The sequence below is a fragment of the Genypterus blacodes genome, unplaced genomic scaffold (genome assembly GCF_046128005.1).
Source record: "Genypterus blacodes isolate CSIRO-AG114 ecotype Tasmania unplaced genomic scaffold, CSIRO-AGI_Gbla_v1 ptg000099l_1, whole genome shotgun sequence".
NCBI classification, from domain to species: domain Eukaryota; kingdom Metazoa; phylum Chordata; class Actinopteri; order Ophidiiformes; family Ophidiidae; genus Genypterus; species Genypterus blacodes.
In genome coordinates this window covers 2,247,013-2,268,967 of record NW_027466903.1, presented here as the reverse complement: position 1 = coordinate 2,268,967, position 21,955 = coordinate 2,247,013, and the positions used below count along the sequence as shown (strand labels likewise).

Here is a 21,955-nt window from a genome sequence, read left to right as displayed (position 1 = left end):
GTGTGTGTGTGTGTGTGTGTGTGTGTGTGTGTGTGTGTGTGTGTGTGTGTGTGTGTTCTTTTACTGGAAGCTTGTCTTTCCGCTGGCCGTGTCCTCCAGAACAATGTTTGCACCTGGCACGCTTCTGCTAGACAGGTGCTCCTCCAGGGTTTTGTTGCTGCATTGCTCCCGTTATTTGCTCAGAGATTAAGTGCCATAATTGGAACTATTACACCACATTACTCATATCTGTGCACACACACGCAAACACACAAAAGACACCAGTGTGCACAACTGCAAACACAACGGCTTGCTTCCTCTATCTTTAGGTTGATGCTCCATATGTGTGTGTGTGTGTGTGTGTGTGTGTGTGTGTGTGTGTGTGTGTGTGTGTGTGTGTGTTTGTGTGTGTGTGTGTCAGGTTCTTTGAGGCCCCTCACAGCTGGCAGCATGTCTGAAAGGTGCGACTCTGCAGGGAAAGTCCAAGAGAACAAACCGGTGAGTGTGGCGGCACTCTTATGAAACAACTTTTCACTCCTCCCTCCCTCAGATTGTCCTCACACACACACACACACACACACACACACAGACCACCAGAATGGCCTATCAGACAATAACTCCACGCCCGGCACACTCTGCCTCCCCTTGCAGATGATGACCCCCACATTCCAAACTTGAACCCCCGTGCGTTTACAACTGTCACTCTAGTAAGACGAGCCAAGTTGTATTTGGTAATTGCGACACAATATGACAGAGGGCACGCGGCCTGCAGCAGGTGTGTGGTTAATCAGTCACGGCCTGCCGGGTGGAGGGATGGGGGGGGGCTGAGAGCACAAGGCGAGCTGGCCCAGCTAAGCGCTTGACATGGGTTGGGGGATTCTTTTAGGGGAGGTGGAGGGGGGCAGGGGTCAGGGGGTAAACAGGAGTTGTGCATGCTGGGATGGAATGGATGCAGGTGAGAGAGAGACAGACAGGGAGAGAGAGAAGACCACAGTGCTGAGCTGGACTGTTCATATGGGCTCTTTGCATGATCCAAACTAACCATGATTTGATTTGACTTTATAAAATGGTGCGTGGCCCTTTGATCGGATTCAACTGTTCAACTGACACGTCTCCCGTCTTCTGTCTCCTGGCAGGACCCCTCTGAGGACAACTCCGGGTCGCCGCGTTCATGGATCATCGACCCGAGTCCGTCACACGTCATGTTCAGGTCCCTGCGTTCACCCTGCAGGTCCCGTCACAGCACAGCAGGAAGTATTCAAATCCTTCACTTATGAGTACAGAAACACCACAATATGAAAATAGTGAGGTCATGCCTTCAGTCACCATTAAGAATGAAAAAAAAATTTTATAGAATAATTCTCATTAACATAGTTAAAAAAATCAAACAAACAATGACATATTCTGAAATCTTGTCTGTATGATGCATTAAGTTTGCAGAATTGGAAATAATGAAAATCAATCGGCATGTTGAAGATGCTGAAGTACAATACTGTAACAACTGCAGTAAAATCCCAGGTGGAGTAAATATACTTGGTTACTCTCCACCTCTGTAACCTTTTCATTTGTGTGTGCGTGTGTGTGTGTGTGTGTCTCTCCGTTTCCCCTTGAGAGCCCATAACAGCCATATTTAATCAATACGAGAGGCCGTGTGCTCCATTAGCGCGTGACGCCGCTCGCTCCCTGTCAGCTCACTGTATTAGCTGCCATTGTCTCTTCTCTGTCAGCGCCGTGTTTGCCGTGTTCTCCTGCCTCCGGTACACTTAAGCCCGCTAATCCTCGCTCGGGCCAGCTGGCCGCCAGCATCACCTTCACCTGTGTGGCCGGCTGGTGTACATTCATGAGTGACGGCCGGGTTTGGGGGGGAGCTTACAGTACGGGAGAGAGTCTGGACAGGAGGAGAAAGGTCAGGAGCGCGTCCCTCCTCCTGTTCAGGCCCGTCGTCTACTGTTCCTCCTCCCACCTTCATGCGATCACATCTGTCTGTCTACCGCCGGTGTTTGTCTCCTTCCCGCTCCAGGACTCACCTGTCCAGTATCAGTCATTGTGCTCTGAGGCTAATGGGCCGTGGTGTGTTGTACCTTGGGGGGGGCAGGGGGGAGCGTAGTTAACAGGAGCATCCATCATATCAGATTGATAAGTGATGTCTGCCAGCCGGGTGGCAGCGGGCACGCAGGCCGAGGACTCGTCCGTCTGTCCCTCCATATGTGTGACATCAGAGCACATCAGCAGGTCGCTCAGTGCGTCCGTACGATCCAGGGAAGGAGAGTGGAGCAAACAAGGCGCCGGGCCCAGTTCTGATGCATGGAGTAGGTGCTGCACGAGTGACAGGCACTTTCACACAGAACTACTCCAGTTATGAGCTGGTGAAGGGTCTACAATATAAATCCGTTGTCGCAGGTTACAAAGGGCGGAATTCATTTAAAGACTTTTATAGACGAGGCTGTTTAACTGTGAGAGGAGACAAAACGCACAGAGGGAAAAAAAGATGTCACCCAGAGAGTCGTGGTGATTGGCTTATGTGCACTTTGACCTCTTAGAGGCCAAAGGCACGGTCAGCCTCTGGGGGGGTTGGGGAAGGGGTCATCGGCAGGGTGTGGAGAGGTCAGGCCAGGGGTCAGACAGTGTCTAAGAGATGCCCAGTGTGTGGCATGTCTTTGTGTGGAAAGGTGAGATTTGGTTTCACTCGAGGTGTGAGAAGTTCAACCACTCAATAGGACTCAAAGTAATGGATAGATGGAATGGAAGATGACCCCTCATGACTCACAGCCTTTACTGCAGTTATGTCACTGCATCACAAGTACACTCGTGAATTTACATTTTTACTTACTAGTAAAAATGTAAATGTAGAAGAACTAAAAATGTAATTTATTGTTGTTTTAATGTGATAATGAAAATTCTTTGATTAAGTGAATGGATTTCCTAATGGAAGTGAGGACGAAGGTATAGATGGAAGCTAAGGAAAGAAGGAAAATTACTTTAGAAAATGTAGTTAATGAAAGTATTTGGCTTCATTCAGATGTGCTGAGGTTTTTCTGAGGCTCTTTCCACATGGATAAACTTTCAATCAGTAGAAACGGGAAATGGGAAACTGCTGCAATCTGATCTGATCTCTAACCTCCAGCAGGCCCCTGTGAGCCTGTCCGCCTCATCAGGGATTCATAGGTGGCATAATTTCTGCTCCTAATTGTTTGGCCGGTCACTCTGTGTCCCCCCACTTGGCGTTTAGCATTCAGCTGTTACTGAAGATGTTACTGTCCAAATGAATGTCGCGATCCAAGGGGGCCACAAAGAGCACTAATCTGAAGTGACCCCCCCCAATTCCACCCCTGGCGGATTGTTCCGGAAGGCAAGGAAGCTACAGGACAGATTAGGCCGATTGGAAGACGGGCGATAGCGGAGCGGAGATTAGCCGTGTAGCCAGCAAGCGTGGTTTCCCCCCCGAGGGACCACACACTGACAGTGTAGCCATGTCACTATTGTCTCTGAAATCCCCCCTCCCCCCTCCAAACCTGGGCTCAGTCCCTTTGATTGGCACTTGTCAGGGCTGATAGAGAGGCTGACGTGTAGGGAGAAGTGCCAATAAAGGCAAATCCCCTTCCCATGAATAATAATTTGCCGAGGATTTCCCTCGTTGTCCTGCCCCCCCACCCATTCTGCTCATTCTTCTCGCAGATAGACGAGTGGAGCCTCTGGGTGGCATCGCTGAAAGGCCTCAGCACGGCAATTGTCTGGCTGATGCTCATCCCTTTTTCAAACACGCTAAGAAAGAGATACAAGTCCGACCTGCTTGCCTTCGCCTGGTGAGCTGGATGTCGGGTCGTTGTTGGGGCCAGGCTGTGTGTGTGTGTGTGTGTGTGTGTGTATTTATTGTCTTTGGTGGCCTTTTCGAGATCAGCGAGGGGATTTGACTCGCCCGCTCGCAGCCAAATCCAGCTATCTGCAGCGTTCAGATGCTGTGGTTGGTATGGCAACTGGCTGTGTTTGTTTTAGATGGGCTCTTGTTTCCAGCCGGGGCTGACCAGTAATCACGGCTGTGCATTCATGGATTAGGTTAGGACAGGAGCTTTTCAAAAGGACGAAACCAAATCCTGAATAATTTCAGACACGGTTTTGCCAAACTAGACGCAATTTACAATGAGCTCAAATCCTTTAAGTAAAAGTACTAATAATGGAGAATGCTCCTTTCCTAGTAAAAGTTAAAATTCTACCCAAGTGTTAACATACATATATATGTTTATATATTAAAGTATCTGTATTTTGAGTAACATAATACAGATAAGATACAGATTGTATTAAGTCATGTAAACATCTCAGTACGCAGTCGGCAGTAGAACCTTAGTACTAGTATCAAAGTTAGTCTTACTGTGATGACCAAAGGCAACATATGCAGTCAGAATCCCATCAGCTTCTTCCATGTTTATGCCCCATTTTTAGCAATATAGAAGAGCCTCAATTATCTTCTTCTGCAAAGTGATTAGTAACTACATTTGTCATATAATGGAGTAAAATGTATTTAGTATTTAGTAGAAACACAGTACTTGAGTAAAAGTATGTAGTTGCTGTCCTCCTCTGGGTTTTAGCCTTATGTACAACCATTTATGTTACACATGAAAGAGCCCGTGGTGATGATGAATTCTGTGCTCTGGAGATGAATACGCAGCTCTCCCGTCTGTCCGGCAGGAGTGATTTAGTGGCGCCGGGAACCCATAGCGGGACACGGGGCCCAACGGAGGCGTGTGATTGTGTGCAGCGTGGTGGAAGACGACACATCAAAGCAGACACGGCTCCATCAATCTGGGCCCGTGACCTCTCTGCTCGCTTACTCGCTCGCTCGCTCGCTCGCTGGCAGGATGGATGGATGAATCCGTCCCGACACGTTTTGGGTTCTGCTCCCCATCAATCCAGCAGTGGAGCTTTTCTGGTCCGAATGAATAAAACCACCATGAATCCCATCTGAATAAGTGGGAGTAGTAACACTCATGTTTGCTAAAGCAGCAGGAAGAAAGGAGTCCACAGCTCCAATAGAAACTGTAGCAGAAGACAATCCAAGACTTCCTTAAGCTGGAGTTTGCGTTGATGGAGCTCTTTGTCTCTGCGCTGCTACGCCAAGCAGAGCATTATGTGGACTTTGTGTGCACAGATAATGGAGCTCTTAATTGGCTGTTTAAGTTTCAGGGCGAGCGTCTGCTTTTTAAGAAGCCTCTGAAAGGACTGGAGGGAGATGAGACCAGAATGAGCTCTGCTAAAGAAACAGGAAGAGGGGGGGGCATGTGTGTTAATGTGAAATATGTGTAATAAATAACGCAACTTTGGGTGTTTATGTCCCTGCTCTGCTCCAGCCTCCAGCACAGATGAAGGGGGCCCCAGTGTGGAGGACTCAGGCAGGAGGAGGAGGAGGAGGAGGAGGAGGAGACCCTCCAGCTTGGAGCGCAGCGCTGAAGATGAGGAATGGAGAAGGGAGGAGAGGAAGACTAAGGCGATGAAGGTGCTCATCAAGCTGCAGGAGGACAAGCCGCGGCAGCCTGTTACGGGCCGCAGACGCTCCAACTTTGAGGACTGTGAGTTATATAAACACGTGACTTTAGAGGTGGAGTCCTTTGAGTTCATCCATGCAGATATTTTACTCCCTTTTTTGTCTCAGCACAAACAAACTATCAGTGTTTGTGCTCATAAACATTGATTTAAGGTGGACCTAATTAGATGTATTAGATGGTATTTTAACACTTTGTTACACCGTATAACCGGGCAGCAGAGATGAAATATGGACCTATAAGGGCTGCTGGGATGGAATGTTGCGGTTCGATCGACCAGTCAGAGCTCTAAAATGAGGAAGTTTGAGTAGATTTAGTTCCTAATCAGTCGTTAGGTTGAGACCATAGGATTGTAAAGACTCAAATGAGATGAAGGCTGAACAGCTCCTATTCTCACAGTAGAATAGACAGGAAACACACAAACCCTCCTCCACACTGACCACAACGCCTCTCCACTCTAACATTTCCCCTTAATTACGCCACTTGATTTTTTTTCACAACTGGCTTTGTTTTTGCACACAAGAGGTAAACCAGGAGTTCTCCAGTTTGCCTCGAGTGCCTAATTTCTGGCATGCGAGCCATTGTGAGCACGGTGGGGCCGGCGGGTCCCACAAAGAGTGCCCACGCCTAACGTCAAGGCTAAGGGGCCGGCCCTCCGCGGGGGTCGCAGTTGTCCTGTGAGGGTCGGCACCGTGAATGTGGCTGATTGGACACCAGAGTTCAGTCCATAATCATGCGGGATGAAGAACCTGCAGCAGCTGCCTGCCTCCTCCCCCTCGTTGTGCTGCAGGTTGTTACTGATGGACAGCATTTAGTTTTGATCCTACAGTATAAGCACATGTCAGGTATTAGATGAGAATTAGGATTTTTAAGCGTTCTCTTAGCAACAAGTAGATCTAAATACATGCTACAAAATATACACGCTCAGACAGAAAACCTCAATGAGTGCCTGTTGTCCCCTTGTTCTCTTCATGGATGTAGTCAACAGAGGGTCCGGCATGGTGTGTGCGTGTATGTTTAAGGGTGTGGTGTGTTTACAATGTGTGTGTCCTTGCACAACCTGTCATTGTTTGTCTGCTCCTGAATGTTTGCCAGGGTCTGTCTTTTCTTTTGTTTTGTGTTGTGCTTGTGTGTGTGTGTGTGTGTGTGTGTGTGTGTGTGTGTGTGTGTGTGTGTGTGTGTGTGTGTGTGTGTGTGTGTGTGTGTGTGTGTGTGTGTGTGTGTGTGTTCTGTACCACTCACTCAGACACTTGTAACAGTGGCCCCTCATTAGGCTGTGAAAGGGCCCAACTGGTCATAATTGTCCCCGTTTTGTCTGGTGCTGACCACTTGCCAAACCATTCCCAAAATAGAACCTCCTCCTCCTCCCCCTCCTCCTCCTCCTCCTCCTCCTCCTCCTCCTCCCCCACCCATGCACCCCTACGTACTTCGCTTTTCCTGTATGTCCATTAAACTCTGTGACCCTCCGCTCGTCCCTTTGATGTGTCGGCGTGCGTGGCCACGTGGCAGCGAGCCGCCCGGGCGCAGACAGTATATGTACATAAGCACAAAGAGCAGATGCAGTCGTCTCATCTCATCACTGCGTCAACAACGTCCTCTTTGTTGGCGCTCAATAGCGTTGAGAATGTAAACGATTTGGCAAACAGCGTCATTTTATTGCCTTTCATGCACAAAACCGATGAAGCTGAAATGATGGAATATCCATGAACGTGTCGCCTTCGTCACGCGCCTAGCGAAGCTTCAACCAGGTCATATGGAGGAAGCTTGTTTCTTCTTCGCCATTTTCAGCCCCAAATGCTCATTCATCACTATTTCAAATGAAATCCTGTAAATGTTGTCAGGTTGGGGTCGACAATGTAAGTCGTCAGTCTGCACCCATGTTCCTCACATCACCGGCGTTAAAGTGATGCGGAGCGGCCGGCCTGCTCTGCATGAGCGACTCTCTGATCTGATGGATGTAAACACTGATATGGAACACCTGGCGGCCTTGGGGCTTGACTCACCTTGGCTCCACCCCTAACCTCCACCACACACACGCACACCGACACCCTGAATTACTGTCTTATAGCGGCGAGTGAGCGAGCGAGTGGGTGAAGAGGGAGGCTCGTGTTTGCTCCGTTGTTTTCAACTCGATGAATAAGCGAACACAATAAAAGGATAAACAAGAGGGCGCGGTCACTTGAAAGAGAGAGAGAGAGAGGCAGGGGCGAGAGTGTGAGGTTTCTCCCCCGTGAATGGAGGATGTTCCCGGTACAGTGGCTTTATGTAACCCGTGTTTGCTCAGCCTTTGGTCTGGAATCCCTGTGTGTGTTTACCGTGCGTCCAGAGTGACTGGGCAAACAAACAGGCAGGCCTATTGATGAGCGGTGGCGTGGAATATAAGAGAGAGGGAGGGAGGGAGGGCAAAGTGAATCTGTCAAAGAGTCTATTATACGGTGTCCAAACAGAGAGGCCCTCCACAATGGCCTTATTAATGGCACAATGTCAAGGAGAGGCCGGGCGATAATGGCTGATGATTTGGCTTTGTGCGTTTTATCTCTGGAGATTTGCTGCCGCGATGCAGCAGACGATGCGGCGTATCGCTGTGGGATCTGTGTTCTCGCCCGCGGTAGCTGATTGGGTGCAGGCGTGTGTGTGTGCGCGTAGGTTGTGGTTTGTGGTGATGTTGGATGGCGTGCAGCCAGACAGAGGAGTGTGGCCGCTACGTGTGTCTTTGTTTGTCACCCCCACCCACCCCCCCAGAGCCCGCGAGGGGGGAGGAGTCCAGCGTCCGTACAGCAACAACAACAGCGCCTGCAGGAGAATGCTGCCAAATACTCACACCATGCTGTAGTACCCAGAAAATACACAACTCATACTTTGACTCAGTGCTTGTACTCATCACACTGGATATTACAGCAGGCAGGCCTTTGCTTTTGCTCTCATCTATACTAATAACTAAGGTAACTAAGTACATTTAGGTTTGTACTTCAAGTATATTGAAACTACAAGTAGGACTTTACTCTTACATACAAAGAGAGCTTTTAGGTCACAATGTTTCTAGAATACAGCTGTAATGTACACATCATTCAAAGCAAACGGCACTATGGTTTTAATATTCACATCTCAAAGTACTACAACTTTATGTTCTTATATTTCCATTATTTTCTTCTTCTTAAAAATGTTTGGAATATTTTTGGAATATTTGGACTTTTACTGGAAATATTACAACTTTATTCGTCTATTCTGTACTGAACCTAAAAAGTTGAATTTTGTCACAACCAAACACGTTCAAACCAGATCTGTTTGATCAGTGTCCAATTAATACCCATTTATTCTTTTATTGAGAGACTGAGCCATGATTGGACGACGATTATCTCTCTTTGACTTCACTAAACTCCAGTTTGTGTTCTGGGCCCTTTTCTTGGATATAAACAACCAATACAGGACGAAACTCACCTCCTTTTTGTGAGATTTGACATTTCAACATATCACTTTCTCCTGCACCTCCTGCTGGCCTGCTGGCCTGCTGGCCTGCTGGCCTGCTGGCCTGCTGTGTGTGTGTGTGTGTGTGTGTGTGTGTGTGTGTGTGTGTGTGTGTGTGTGTGTGTGTGTGTGTGTGTGTGTGTGTGTGTGTGTGTTGAAGCACCTGCTGCTCTGTAGTATTTCAGGGGATTTTCTATCAGATAAGATCCCGATCTTCACCTTTGATGTGTCTTTCTCAGCCCTTGTGAAATCCTTTATAGGTCTGCAGCCTCTCGCCTCCTTATCGCTCACCGTGTTCACCATCGTGTTTTACAGCCTTTGTCTCACTGCAGATTTACAGGATCATCAGATTTGCTGTATTTAAGACAGTAAACCTGTTGCTCATCACTGATGCTCACTACATTTCTGTTAACTCTGTTTATCTGAGTGTGTGTGTGTGTGAATGCTCTAAATATGCGCTGTTAATTGCATATTTGGAGGCGTGTATGTGGGGCATATTACACTCTGACATTTTCCTGCTCCTAAAAAGGGGGTCACCTCCTCTCTGCTGCTGAATGTGACCTTTGTTAAAGGAATTATGGGACACTTCATATGTATGATGATGAGCGGGAACAAAAGTCTGGGATTAAGAGGGAAAGAGAACAACAAACAAGCAGACGTGCTGCAAACACAATGGACGCTTATGTGTGTGTTCTGTAATGCATCCCAGCTCTGAGGGGGGGGGAATACTCTCTTGTCTACTTCTAAATGTTTACACTCCATTTTACTCAGTGTTTAGATTTCCAGATTTCTGCGGCAGCACCAAAGGCATAAACGTTGCTTGTCAGAGGAGCAGTCATCAGTGTTTTTCATCTGTCAGCTGCAGACATTGAAAGTGACGTCCAAGTGTGTGTTAAATGAGTTGTGACCCCGGGCTGTTTGCCGGTGCGCGAGCAGTGACTCTGAGGAGAAAGGGAACAAAACAGAAAAACAAACGGCGGTGAAAGAGTGAACCTCCCTGCTCATCATCATCATGGCCCCATTCTTCCTCTCTCAATTGCTACTGAATCGCCTCGGTCTCATTACAGATTACGGCCTCAGCAGAGTGACTCTCCCCTTTCTCTCGCCTTTCTCCACACAGTCCCTCTCTTGATTAACATTTTCTGCTAGGCTTCACACCAAAGGCGCAACCTGTGCGCCTTAAAGGCCGGGCGAAAAAAAAGCCATCAGGCGCTGGAGTGGAATCAGATAAGGCTATCAGGCGGGAGGCTTTACTGGCCGGCTTTGTGCTGCGCCTGCACCCGCCTTCGCTTCCTCCCTCAATCTCTCACTCCACTGCACCTTTTGTCCACGCCGTTCCCTGACGGAGCGCTCCCCTTAGTCCCGACACCCCCAGATCTCCCCCAGTGGTGTATGTGTGTGTGTGTGTGTGTAAGTGAGGGAGAGAGAGAGAGAAACAGCAGCAATGCAGATTCTAAGGTTACAAGCAAAGCTGTGGTCAGGGATGTTCACTCACTTCTAGCTAGATATTTCCACAAAATTCCGAAATTTTTCATTAGTTTTTTTGTCATTTTGGAGCATTTTTGAGACATTTTGTGTTCCATTACCAGGACACAGTGGACCTGTAGTCTGTAGTTTGGATCCAAAAAAGTCCAAGGAACATGTTACAAAGCCTGTAAAAGCTTCTCTGGTTGAACTTACTACTTTAGTTAGATACTAATATTATCTGCTGCTGACTCAAAAAGTGTTTTGACCTTTGACCCTGAAACATCTGTATTCTTATGGATCTATAGTAACATCTGGGTGTTTTCTCAGCGACATCGGATTAAAATGTTAGGAGATGGGAAGTTTGCAGATTTGATTTGATTGACTTTTTGATTTTGATTTTTTCCTTGTATTTCCTTGTATTCAGTGTGTTTTCCCAGCCTGCTTTGCTCCAGATGGCGAGTCCTCCCCGGACTCAGCCTCAATCTTGATCTCACAGAGCCGAGGTGGATCCTTTCACCCCGTCACACAAGCTGTCATTTCACTTGAGCAAATTGATCGGTGAGCTGATCCTGTCGGCGTGTGAACGTGTGTGTGGGCGTGTGTGTGTCTTTTGAAGCGAGAGGCTAAGCCCCGGCCGGTCCCAGGCGGCGGCGGTGGCGGCAGCGGCGGCGGCTGGACATGTGACTCCGTCTCCCGGCCTGCAGCCCCTCTTCTCTTGCTGCGGATATTTGCAAACAGATGCGCAGAGTCGCGCCGTCCTGCAGGTTTTTGATCAATCAAGCTTTAACAAGTCAAGTTGACGAGATGCGAATGTAGTGCTTTGCATGTGAAAGGCGGAGGCGGCGGAGGGCCTGGTTTGATTAGGCCTAAGCTGATAAATGGCAGATTCAAACAAGCCCCCTGCTACTGCGGAGGAGTCCCAGAGGTCCAGGGGTTTAAGTCCAGACTGATATCAACTCTGCTGCTCCTCTTTCTTCTCCCAGCCCATGAATAGATCCATTATGCCTCCACGCATTCTCATCTCCTGAATTGGAGTGGCAGCAGCTTAAAAGCCTCTATTTTCTGTTAGTCGCTCCCAAACTGGCCTCCTGAAATATTCATGCCCGGCCCTCTGGTGTAATTATTGTTTTTACGTTGTGACTCTTTTCACCTCAATGATTGCAATCAGGTCGCAAAATGAGCTGATGCTGCTGCTGCTGCTTTAAAATGCATCGTGTCACTGAGCTGAAGCATCTTCACACAACGCAACCTAAACCAAGTCGATTCCTGGGAGCACGAAATGGTGTAATTGACTATTTAACTCTTCTCTTCTCTTCTCTTCTCTTCTCTTCTCTTCTCTTCTCTTCTCTTCTCTTCTCTTCTCTTTTCAGTCGACTTTTTGGCCAAGTATTGTATCTTCAGCCAGGAGAAGTTGGCCGAGTACAAAAAAGCTTTTGAAGAGGTGAGGTTTATATTCAGCTTCACTCTCTTAAAAACATTCTCAATAAAGGGCTCTGGCTGTTGATGATGATGATGAAGATGATGATGATGGAGATGATGATGACAATGATCCATGCAGGAGGACAGGGTTGGCGATGGATTTCTCTCCTGCCTTCAGGTTCTTCTCGCTCTCAAAAACATTGTTCCTCCAGAGCTTCTGTCTGAAGAGGAAGAGATCTACGTCTACAGGGTAAACACACACACACACACACACACAGGAGTTCATGTGAAATACACACACACGTCCACACAGCTGGTTGTGTGATGTCTCCTCAGATCCTGGAGATGGTGGACTTCAGGGTGACAGATGGCCTGGCAGACCTGAGGCTCTTTGCCGTGATCGCCGGCCTGGCGCAGAAAGTAGCCGGCATGGAGTGAGTAACCCGGGTCGCCCGCACTGGGCTGTGACCCTGCGCCAACCTCCCATAAATTAGAATAAGAGTGTGTGTGTATGTGTGTGGCTGACACTCATCCCGTTTGCCTGCGTGTGTGTGTGATTTGAGAGGTCAAAGTTTGTTTTTGATCTTTTGTGTGTGTGTGTGTGTGTGTGTGTGTGTGTGTGTGTGTGTGTGTGTGTGTGTGTGTGTGTGTGTGTGTGTGTGTGTGTGTGTGTGTGTGTGTGTGTGTGTGTGTGTGTGTGTTGCTTTGATAGTCTTTGAGAGTGTGTCAGAAATACAGTTTAGCTAAAGAGGCAGATGGACGTGGAGGCTTTGGTCCCTGGTGACATGTTTGATGTTTCAAAGTCTTAATCTGGAAACTGCAGGTGATTCTCATGATTTTATCTCTTCCTCAATCTGGTGAGTAACAGACATGAAGTGTTGAGTTTGTCGGCGTGTATGAAGTCCTCACTACAAACTCAGAGTCATGGACGCCGGAGGCAGACCGTGACTGTGACTCTGGCGTGTTTCTACACGATTGTCCATATGCTGCAGATTCCCACACATGGCGCCCCCCCCCCTCCTTTTATGACTTCCTAGAGGCAGGAGTGTGTGGAGCCAGGCCTTCTCCGGAGGTCCCACGGGGTCAAGGCCCGCTGCCAGAGCCCCGCGACCCGCCACTGAGAGCTCCCTCTCAACAGGGCCCGGGCCAGGGGTCACGGGGTCACGGGTCCTGTGATTTACGGCCGGGCCTTTGTCTGCTGTATCAGCCCGAGTGCCATCGCTCGCCCGGAGAGAGAGAGAGCGGCGCGTCTGCTCTGTGCAGAGGCAATTATAGTAATGATAATGAATGTCCAAGTTAGAGCGGCTCTGCAGCTCTCACAGAGCGCTCTCTTTGCAACTTAAAGGACACAGAGCAGATCTGCGCTCACCCTCGCCCCCCCGAAACAATCAAATCCTTCTGTCGTCTCATCGCAAGTGAACTGATCTGATCCTCTTACCTGTTTCACTTAATCCTGTTGTCCCTCTAATCCCGCCAACACAATCGGCCCTTTGAAGTGTGTGTACTTCTTTACCTAATGTCACTGTTTATATGCACAAATACTTCATCCAACAAGAACCAACACTACAATAGAACACCGGTCCATTACAAGTCAAAGTCTTACATTCACAGGCAAACTCCAAACATAGAAAGTACAAATGAACTGATGAAAAGGCTGTAAACACACAGTATCTAAAATGACCTGTGTGTGTGTGTGTGTGTGTGTGTGTGTGTGTGTGTGTGTGTGTGTCGGTGTGTGTGTGTGTGTGTGTGTGTGTGTGTGTGTGTGTGTGTGTGTCGGTGTGTGTGTGTGTGTGTGTGTGTGTGTGTGTGTGTGTGTGTGTGTGTGTGTGTGTGTGTGTGTGTGTGTGTGTGTGTGTGTGTGTGTGTGTGTTCCAGTCCAAGTCCCAGTAATGCCCGCTCAAAAACAACTCTCAATTTTGTCTGTGAATCAAATAAAACTAGGTCAGAATATGTTTGCATCCCCACCCACCCACCCACCCACCCACCCACACACACACACACACACACACACAGTGTACTGCCTCCCCGGGGAGGAGACCGCCAAAACTCTGAGCATTACATAAGTGAGAAGTCTGCTGTGTTGGGCCCCAGCAGGGGGCCAGAGGAGGGCCCACAAAGGAAAATGGGTTAGTCTGCTATTATCCCCCCCACAGTCCATCAGCCGCCCTCCACTCCCTCGCTCACGCTCGCCATTATCACGCCAGTGTCCTTAGCGCACCAGCATTTGGACTCTTTTACTGCAAACCAAGTGCAATTAATGATCATTAGCTGGCCTGTCTGCCTTCATCCCCATCAAGCTCCGGCCTGTGCCGCGGACGGCAGACGAGGGCCAATCACGCCGCCGCGAGCACTCAGGCGTGGATTGCACTCGATGGCCCGGCGCTCGGCCATTCTTTGCTCCAACAGGCCATTCAGCGCCGCGTGAGGAGGGGTCTCATTAACACCGGGCCCTCGTTAGAGAGGGGACGGCCGTCGCTGTGCCACACGCTGGAGAGGTTTGTCCCCGACACAATCGCCTGTGTCTCCCTCTAATCAGCACGGGGGACCTAGATTTAGTCAGCGGCTGAGCAGTGGTGTTGCACCAGTGTGGCCCTGCTGGTTTATACTCCCCTCCCTCTCTCTGCTGAACCTCCACACGAACCCCCGCTCACCCTCGTCCAGCTCCCCACCCCCACACACACACACACACGAACACACACCATCCCACACCAGAGCAGTTTTATCCGTTACTGTGGCGGGATGTCCCCGTGTGCCCGCGCATTGTTTGGCGGCGAGGCCACTGTGAGCAACCACAATGGGCTCACAACACTTTACCATCACGCAGCTCAACATCGCACGGGACAGACCCGCCAAAAAGTGAGCCACCAGCCTCACGTGACCTGGGCGGCCCACATCACAAATCATATTTATTCTATATGTTAACAGCTTTGATTAGTCACATGTGAGCCTTGATCGTTACACACAGGGTGTAACTCTCTCTCTCTCTTTTGTTACAGTGACTTTATGCGATCGCTAATCAACACTATGGACTTTCGTTCTCTGGAAGTGAGGCTGCTCAAAGCAAAGGTAACATCTAGCAAAACTCAAGCAAAGAGCAAAACGCTGAGATTTCACCTTCAAAGTTATACTTAGAGAGCTTTGGACTCCACCTTTAGTCAATGTAAAAGTACTGACTTGACTACAAAGAAACTTCCAAAAAGCCAGCGCACACTGACAATGTTAAATTCCATGGTTGAGTGAAGTGCTGGGCCTTGGTGGAGGTACAGTTTGCCCGTGTGGTCGTCCTCGGGTCACGTTCACAAACACTCCGTCCTTCTCTCTTTCAAGCCTCCGCCGGTGTAATTACAATGAAATAAATACTGGTAAACACTTTGAAGGCTGTGCTTTGTAGACCCGCTTCTTCTTCTCTTTCTAACGAGAGGCACTCGGCCTTCATGCATAGAAATGAAGAAATAAGCCAGGGAAAAAGAGAGAGAGAGAGAGAGAGGGCCGCTTTTCCCTTTTCATAGATTAGCGCGGCCCTTAATCTCATTAAAGTGCCCAGCAGTGAACACGCCGTCCACCCCGCCCAGCCCTGTAATCAGCCTCAGACACATGGCTCATCTCAGATGGACCAGCACCGGCCCACCAGCTGTGTCGCTACCAGACCCGCGGGCCGGCCCTCATTCATGCGAGCGGGGCGGCGGGCGGCTGAAAGGCAGCAGGACGGAACATGAAAGCCTGCAGCCGGGGGTGTGGAAACTGAGCCCTGGGCCAGGTAGGGGAGGCTTTGTAATTATAGAGCTGTTAGGGATAGGGTTGTTAACTGGAGAGGTGCTGGGGGGGGGGCAATGGGCTAATTGCCAGAAGGATTATTGCCCCCCTCCTTCCCTCCCTCCCCTCCTCCTCCTCCTCCTCCTCCTCCTCCTCCTGTCTCCCCCGACAATTATTACGTAGAATGCATTAACAGTGCAAACAGGTGCACTCAAACAAGACGAGAAGCAGACTGAGGTAATCTGAAGCTGCTGAGGTGCGCACACACATACACACACACACACACACACACAGAGCAACATACGTACTTGCATGCGCCCACACAGAGACACACACACACAAGCATGTACATTTCCCTTGTTATAGTTTTTTTCATGTATGTGTCGTCCGTACCTGTGACTGCTGCAGCAACTGTTCCTGTTCCTGCTGGAGGAGCAGCCGGGGCCGGGGGACTCCAAGGCCCGAAAGGGGGACTCCGGGCCATCGCCGGGCGTCATCAGCGGCGAGCAGCTGCTTCTGGAGCTGAGGGCCGGGGGAATCCGTCTGGAGCAGGAGGCGGCAGTGGCGCAGCAGCTCCGGCACATTCCCTCACTGGACCTGCTGGACTTCCTGGCCTACCTGCCCCTCTTTATGCTCATACACAAGTCTGTCATCAGCAACCCCCTTAATGACTCAGGCAGCTTCTGACCACACTAATGGCCCCTGATCAGCCTCTCTGCAGCATGAGTTGTAGCCATGGATCAGCTGTTTCAGTATGTCTCATAGTTCTGTGTGTTGCTGTCTGTGGTCCTGAAACACTCTGACTACTTATAGATCTTATGCTGCGTTTGAGTGTGACAGAAACTGGGGGGAAATTCCTAATTTACATTTTGGAAATTGCAATCAAATGGTAGCTGAAGTGGTATTTACGAGCCATAAACTTGGCGTGGGCCAAGCTACAGGAGTTTACCAGTTGTGACGTACAAACGGGACTTTTTCACCTTTTAGGCCTTTGAGGAAAGGGCGTCCAGACCTGGAGCTTTTTGTGTTGATGGTTCATGTTGGTGTGGTGTTTGTGAACAGCATCTACAGCCAAATACTGTATGTCAGCGGCCTTAATCAGATATGGGTTGTTTACACTGCTATAAAAAATCAGGTGTGTGTTACATGGAGGCTTTGGTTAAATCTGCACTGAGAAACAGAAAAGAAAAAAAAAGGTATTTTCAAAATGGACCTGACGCGCCCTTTCTGTGTGTGTGTGTGTGTGTGTGTGTGTGTGTGTGGGGGGGGGGGGGGGGGGGGGGGGAGCTGATGCAACTGTTTTGCAGCAACCCAATAATCCATGGACTGTGTCCTCCTCCATCCACTTTAATCAACGCTGACGAATGATATTCAATGAGATATTCAACTAATATACTCTGTGCCATTGTTTTGCGTCGCTTTGCCAATTAGACACGGCCGATCGACAGGCTGCAGCTAGAGGAGCCTAATGGGCTCTGACAGGCAGAGAGTCAGGACTGTCAGGACAGAACTGAGCCTGCATGCTGCTGATGCTGCTGATGCACACACGGACCCGAAGGCTGCAGGAATCTCACTTTAAATGTTGCTCAGGTGCATCTGGAGTTTAGTTGAACCGTGGTGTTTACAATTATCACAGCCCAGTGAGGAACAATTAAACCAGTGAATCTCAAACTGTGGGTTGTGTACCACTAGGGGTACTTTGGGCGCCCCTTCTTATTACATCACATTACCTTTCTGGAGTTGCACTATATTTATTTTTGAGGGCCCCTCCGGCACCCTAAGGGCCCTCTGGTGGCCCGTGAGCCCTCCATAGAGAAACCCTGCTGCAGCATTTCTCTCTTTCTGATGTCAGTTGTTGTCGGTTTCTGTGCTAAAGTCTGAGTTTGCGCTCCTCCGTGCTCCTGTTCCGTTCCCCTGCAGGTGGTGGCGCTGGTGTGTGCCGGCTGGCTCGCTGGTATGCATGGAGGCATGGAGGCATGGAGGCACACGCCGTCACCCAATTCAGCCCCGCGTCTCCACTCCAGCGCCGCACAAACACAAACCCCCCTCCAGTCACTCATGAAAGCAGACACGCGTCCGGCTGCAGCCTCCTCCCTACCTGTCAAACTCGGTTTTGCACCAAACACAAAGCTCCACCTCTGAATCTCTGTGCCAGTCAATGAGCTGCATGACCTGCACTCCACCCGCCCGTTTCAACGAGAGCAGACGAAACTTAAACTTATTCTTACTCCACCTGGAGAGCGTCCAAACTTCATCAGGAGGCAGAAACGTGGTGTTTTCCGCTCATATGTCTCATCCGTTTGTAATAGATATGCGTACAAAATACTAGACGCTAATTTAAGGCTGCATCAGATAAACAACTCAGAATATGAGCCCATAAAGTTGTTTTTATTTCGTTTTAACCCACAGGCATCGTTTCATCGGTCTGTGTGTTTTTGTGATTTTGGTAAAACATTTGTGAAATGTGTTTTCTGGTCTTGAGGGTTTAGTTTTGTACTTTTCGTTTTTATTGGGTTAAATGTTGAAAAAAAAAAGAGAGTTCAAAGCTCTGGCTCCCCAAACTGAAGTCAGGGGAAAGATGGACTTGTGCAGCCCCACGACCTGTAAAGTTTTAGTTGTCGAGACTTTCCAACGCTGACTAAACACAGGACAGAGCGGCACGATGACAGAGCTGCAACTGGAGGCGTTAATGAGCTGCTCTGGGCTGAACTCAGGGGGACGAGGGAAGAAATACATCGCGCGTAAAATGCGCCAAATTGTGCGTATAACTGTTGAATACACTAACTAAAAGTGTATTCCTTTGAAACCATGAGATATCATCTCCCTCTCTCCTCCCCGCTTCTCCTGGTCCCCCACATTTCAAAGTGCAGAAAAACAAGACATGGAGAGTAAATCCTTAGGAAACCGTTTTTATTCTTTGACTAGAGTGTAGAAAATATGGTTATAAGACTTCATTTTCAGCATCTGTGCATGTGAGGACGTATAGAGCTGCGGCAGTGTCAAGACACAATGCATCGCCGTTCGGCTGTTTGGACAATAGCTGCATAAGTTTTGATCATTGTGAAGGACATATAATGCAATAACATGGTTCTGCTATTAAATAAGACACATTGGTGCTATAGAATCAAACGCCGGAGTGTCAAACTCCATGAAAACCTCATGAACAGACAGAGGAATAGACTACACGTCTACATAGGCAGGAGGTATACAAGCAACTTGGCAATATATAGACAAAATATATACAAAAGGATGTGTACAAAACATCTATAAATCTCTTACATACAAAAATATCTTAATAAATTTCCCAAAAAAAAGGCGTTTGATATAGAATTTGATAGAATAAATCCACGACTTGGAAGCATTTTCTGGATTAAACGTCTGAGAGGTTTATCGGAGTGTTGGTGTTCTTTGATTGGGTTTAGCATAGTTGAAGAGCAACGCGTTAAATAATGTTTTAATGTGAAGAGAAATCACTTTAGGGTTGTTTGTTTATCGTGGACAAATGCAGGGAAGCGTGGGGTCTCCACGCTGTCCGGAGAGTCTTCTTCTTAAATCCTTTGGCGCTGATCTCTGGTCGGGCTTTCCCAAGTTTCCCGGAGGTTCCGGTCGCGTCTGTGCGGGAGGACGCCGGGCCAGGACGCGTGTGCAGTGCATCTAGTTCTCAAGGACACCCGGTCTCCTCCGGGACCATCCCAAGCGCACCAGAACGGTAAATTGAGTTGATCCATATTTCTGTGAAAAGAAGAAGAAACGCAGAGGTGAGTGATTGTTTGACTTGTTTATGTTGCATTAGTGCCTGTAGAGTTCAGATGCAGATGTTCAGCTGCTGTTTCTTACCTCATATAGATGCTCAGAACCAGTTGGTGAAGTCCAGCAGCTCCTGCTCCTCTGGACTGAGCGGGTCGTAGGATCCTTCATCTGAGGAGTAGCTGGACACTGGAGACCCCGCCATGGAGTTCATGTCCGCCGAGTATCCCTGCGACATGGCGGGCGACAGGACCCCGGACTGGAACGCTGCGCTCACCGCGTCGTGCTCGTCCAGGAGCTGCTGCAGCGCGCGGATGTACTCCACGGCCGAGCGCAGCGTCTCCACCTTGCTCATCTTCTTGTTGGCGGCGCCGTTGGGGACGTGCTCTCGCAGGGTGGCGAAGCCGTTGTTGACCAGCTTGACCCGGTTACGCTCCCTCTCGTTCCTCCGCGCCACGGCGTGCGGCTGCTGCGGGGGCAGAGAGTAGCCGAAGCCAGCAAAGTTCAGTCTCCGTTTGCACCTTAGCAGCTCCGGCGAGGAGGAGCGCTGCCTCTTGGGTTGCTTGGACACCGACTTGTCGCTGCTCTGGCTGCTGCTGGACGGGCTCAGCTGGATGCTCTGTGCCGCGGCGGCAAAGAAGCAGGCGGGCGGCATGAGCTGCTGCTGGCTGAGGTTAAGCTCCATCTTCGCGCTGAAGTCCATCCTCGGTAACGACGCAGACGTACGGAGGATCTCAGAGTGTGGCGGCGGTGCGTCCCGCTCGTGCCGTTCACGTGTTGACGCGCTTCAGTCTCGTGTGACGTGGGTAGTCCACTGGGCTGCGGCCTCGCGCGCTCCTCAAGCTACACTGAGCTCTGGTGGAAAGATGCGACTGCTTTTCAAGCCGCGTGGGTGCGGGGCAGGCCACGCCCCCGCGCGTGGGCTCACCTTGGGCTTCGGCCCCGGTGCCGGTGCGTTGCGCGCGCCGGACGCGTGCCGCTTGAAGCACTAAACAAACACACTGCTGAGTGAGTTTGTGTCAGCGAGGAGACGTGACCGGGCAGAGCACAGACATGAGCCCGGGAGGGTCCGGCTCCGTGCACACACACACAGACAGGGGCGCGTTTAGAGAGGGAAACAGGAGTTTATATGGGGCATTTTAAGGTGTTTTTAAAGTTTTAAAGAGTATTTCAATCGGAAAGATAAGACATAAACTCACCTCTTTTGGTAACTTTTACGCAGACAAATAGTCAGACCGACCTCATAAAGCTTGATATGTGATTCTTGCTCCCTCTCCACAAAACACATTCTGAATTTAAATCGAAACGCGAAATTCGCTCAAAACTTTTCCTGAGCATGAAAGGAAATAAGTGAGTACAACAGGTGACACCAGAGCAGCAGAGCAGTGAAAGCGTTCCAGCCTTTATTAGGAGCACAGGCGGTAATGTGGTCGCTGCACCACTGTAGATGAAGAATAAACGCATATAAGGATGAGACTAGTCCATAGTTTGTGACCTGTAGATCACATTCCGGCTGTAACAGCTTATTGAGGCTGAAAACTGTAAGAGCCACGCACTGCTTCGGCATGATGGTGGTGTTTGTGCTATGTTGTCCCTCAGTCCGTCCTGTGGTGCTGATAGACAGTTCACTCCCCCCGCATGATGCCTCAGACTCAGTCTATTACTAACGAACGCACCTGAATGCGTCTCCATTGTGCCTCCGTGGCCCAAATGTTCCACTTTGATTCGAGCAGATCATCGCAGGCAGGACGGAGGGATGAAATGTGCGCAGGGGCCCCGGGACGCGTCAGGAGGAGGAGGAGGCTTTGTGTATGATTGGATACACCCGATACGGTTACAGTGGCGGGGACGCGCTGGAGTCCCCCGATTATCGTCACTTGGAGAAGTGTGGAGGGAGGGGGAGGGAGACGTGTTCAGGAAGAAATACACTTAGCGATGAATTTGTCTCCCTCTCCCGCTCCCTCTCTCTCTCTATCACCCCCCCCTTCTCTCTCTCTCTCTCTCTCTCTCTCTCTCTCTCTCTCTCTCTCTCTCTCTCTCTCTCTCACTGTCCGTCGGCGTGGACGCGCAGGGCCCCCCTGTCGCTCTTTCTCTGTGCGCGCATCTTGAGGACGGATTGTAATTAATTGTGCAATTTTTCTGTGTTGGCTGTGGCATTCAAACTCTAGCCCCAGCCCCCACCAATACTTTCTTTTATCCCTCCCCCCTCCCTCTCTCCGCTCCCACTCCATTTTCCCTCTCATCTCTCTCTCTCTCTCTCCCTCTCCCTCTCCCTCTCCCTCTCTCTCTCTCTCTCTCTCCCTCTCTCTCTCTCTCCCTCTCCCTCTCTCCCTCTCTCTCTCTCTCTATATCTCTCTCTCTCTCTCTCTCCCTCTCTCTCCCTCTCCCTCTCCCTCTCCCTCTCCCTCTCCCTCTCTCTCTCTCTCTCTCTCTCTCTCTCTCTCTCCCTCTCTCTCTCTCTCTCCCTCTCTCTCTCTCTCTCTCTCTCTCTCTCTCCCTCTCTCTCTCTCTCTCTCTCTCTCTCTCTCTCTCTCTCTCTCTCTCTCTCTCTCTTTCTCTCTCTCTCCCTCCCTCCCTCCCTCCCTCTC

At 49.6% G+C, this 21,955-nt stretch overlaps 2 protein-coding genes across 2 annotated transcripts; one reads left to right on the top strand and one right to left on the bottom strand.

Annotated features, from left to right (window-relative positions):
* The first annotated feature begins 328 nt into the window (after positions 1–328).
* LOC143008176 (uncharacterized) lies at positions 329–16,846 on the top strand. The gene is made up of 8 exons (XM_076159806.1): positions 329–477; positions 1,116–1,233; positions 5,322–5,540; positions 11,816–11,886; positions 12,004–12,114; positions 12,201–12,298; positions 14,864–14,933; positions 16,029–16,846. Exons 1-8 carry the CDS (start codon positions 430–432, stop codon positions 16,305–16,307), a joined length of 1,014 nt encoding a protein of 337 aa, XP_076015921.1. The 5' UTR covers positions 329–429; the 3' UTR covers positions 16,308–16,846.
* A 1,744-nt stretch (positions 16,847–18,590) lies between these two features.
* ascl1a (achaete-scute family bHLH transcription factor 1a) lies at positions 18,591–20,194 on the bottom strand. Its single transcript, XM_076159804.1, has 2 exons — positions 19,458–20,194; positions 18,591–19,352 (listed from the first exon to the last, which is right to left on the bottom strand). The coding sequence occupies exon 1, from the start codon at positions 20,068–20,070 to the stop codon at positions 19,471–19,473; it is 600 nt and encodes a 199-aa protein (XP_076015919.1). The 5' UTR covers positions 20,071–20,194; the 3' UTR covers positions 18,591–19,352; positions 19,458–19,470.
* Positions 20,195–21,955: the final 1,761 nt, after the last annotated feature.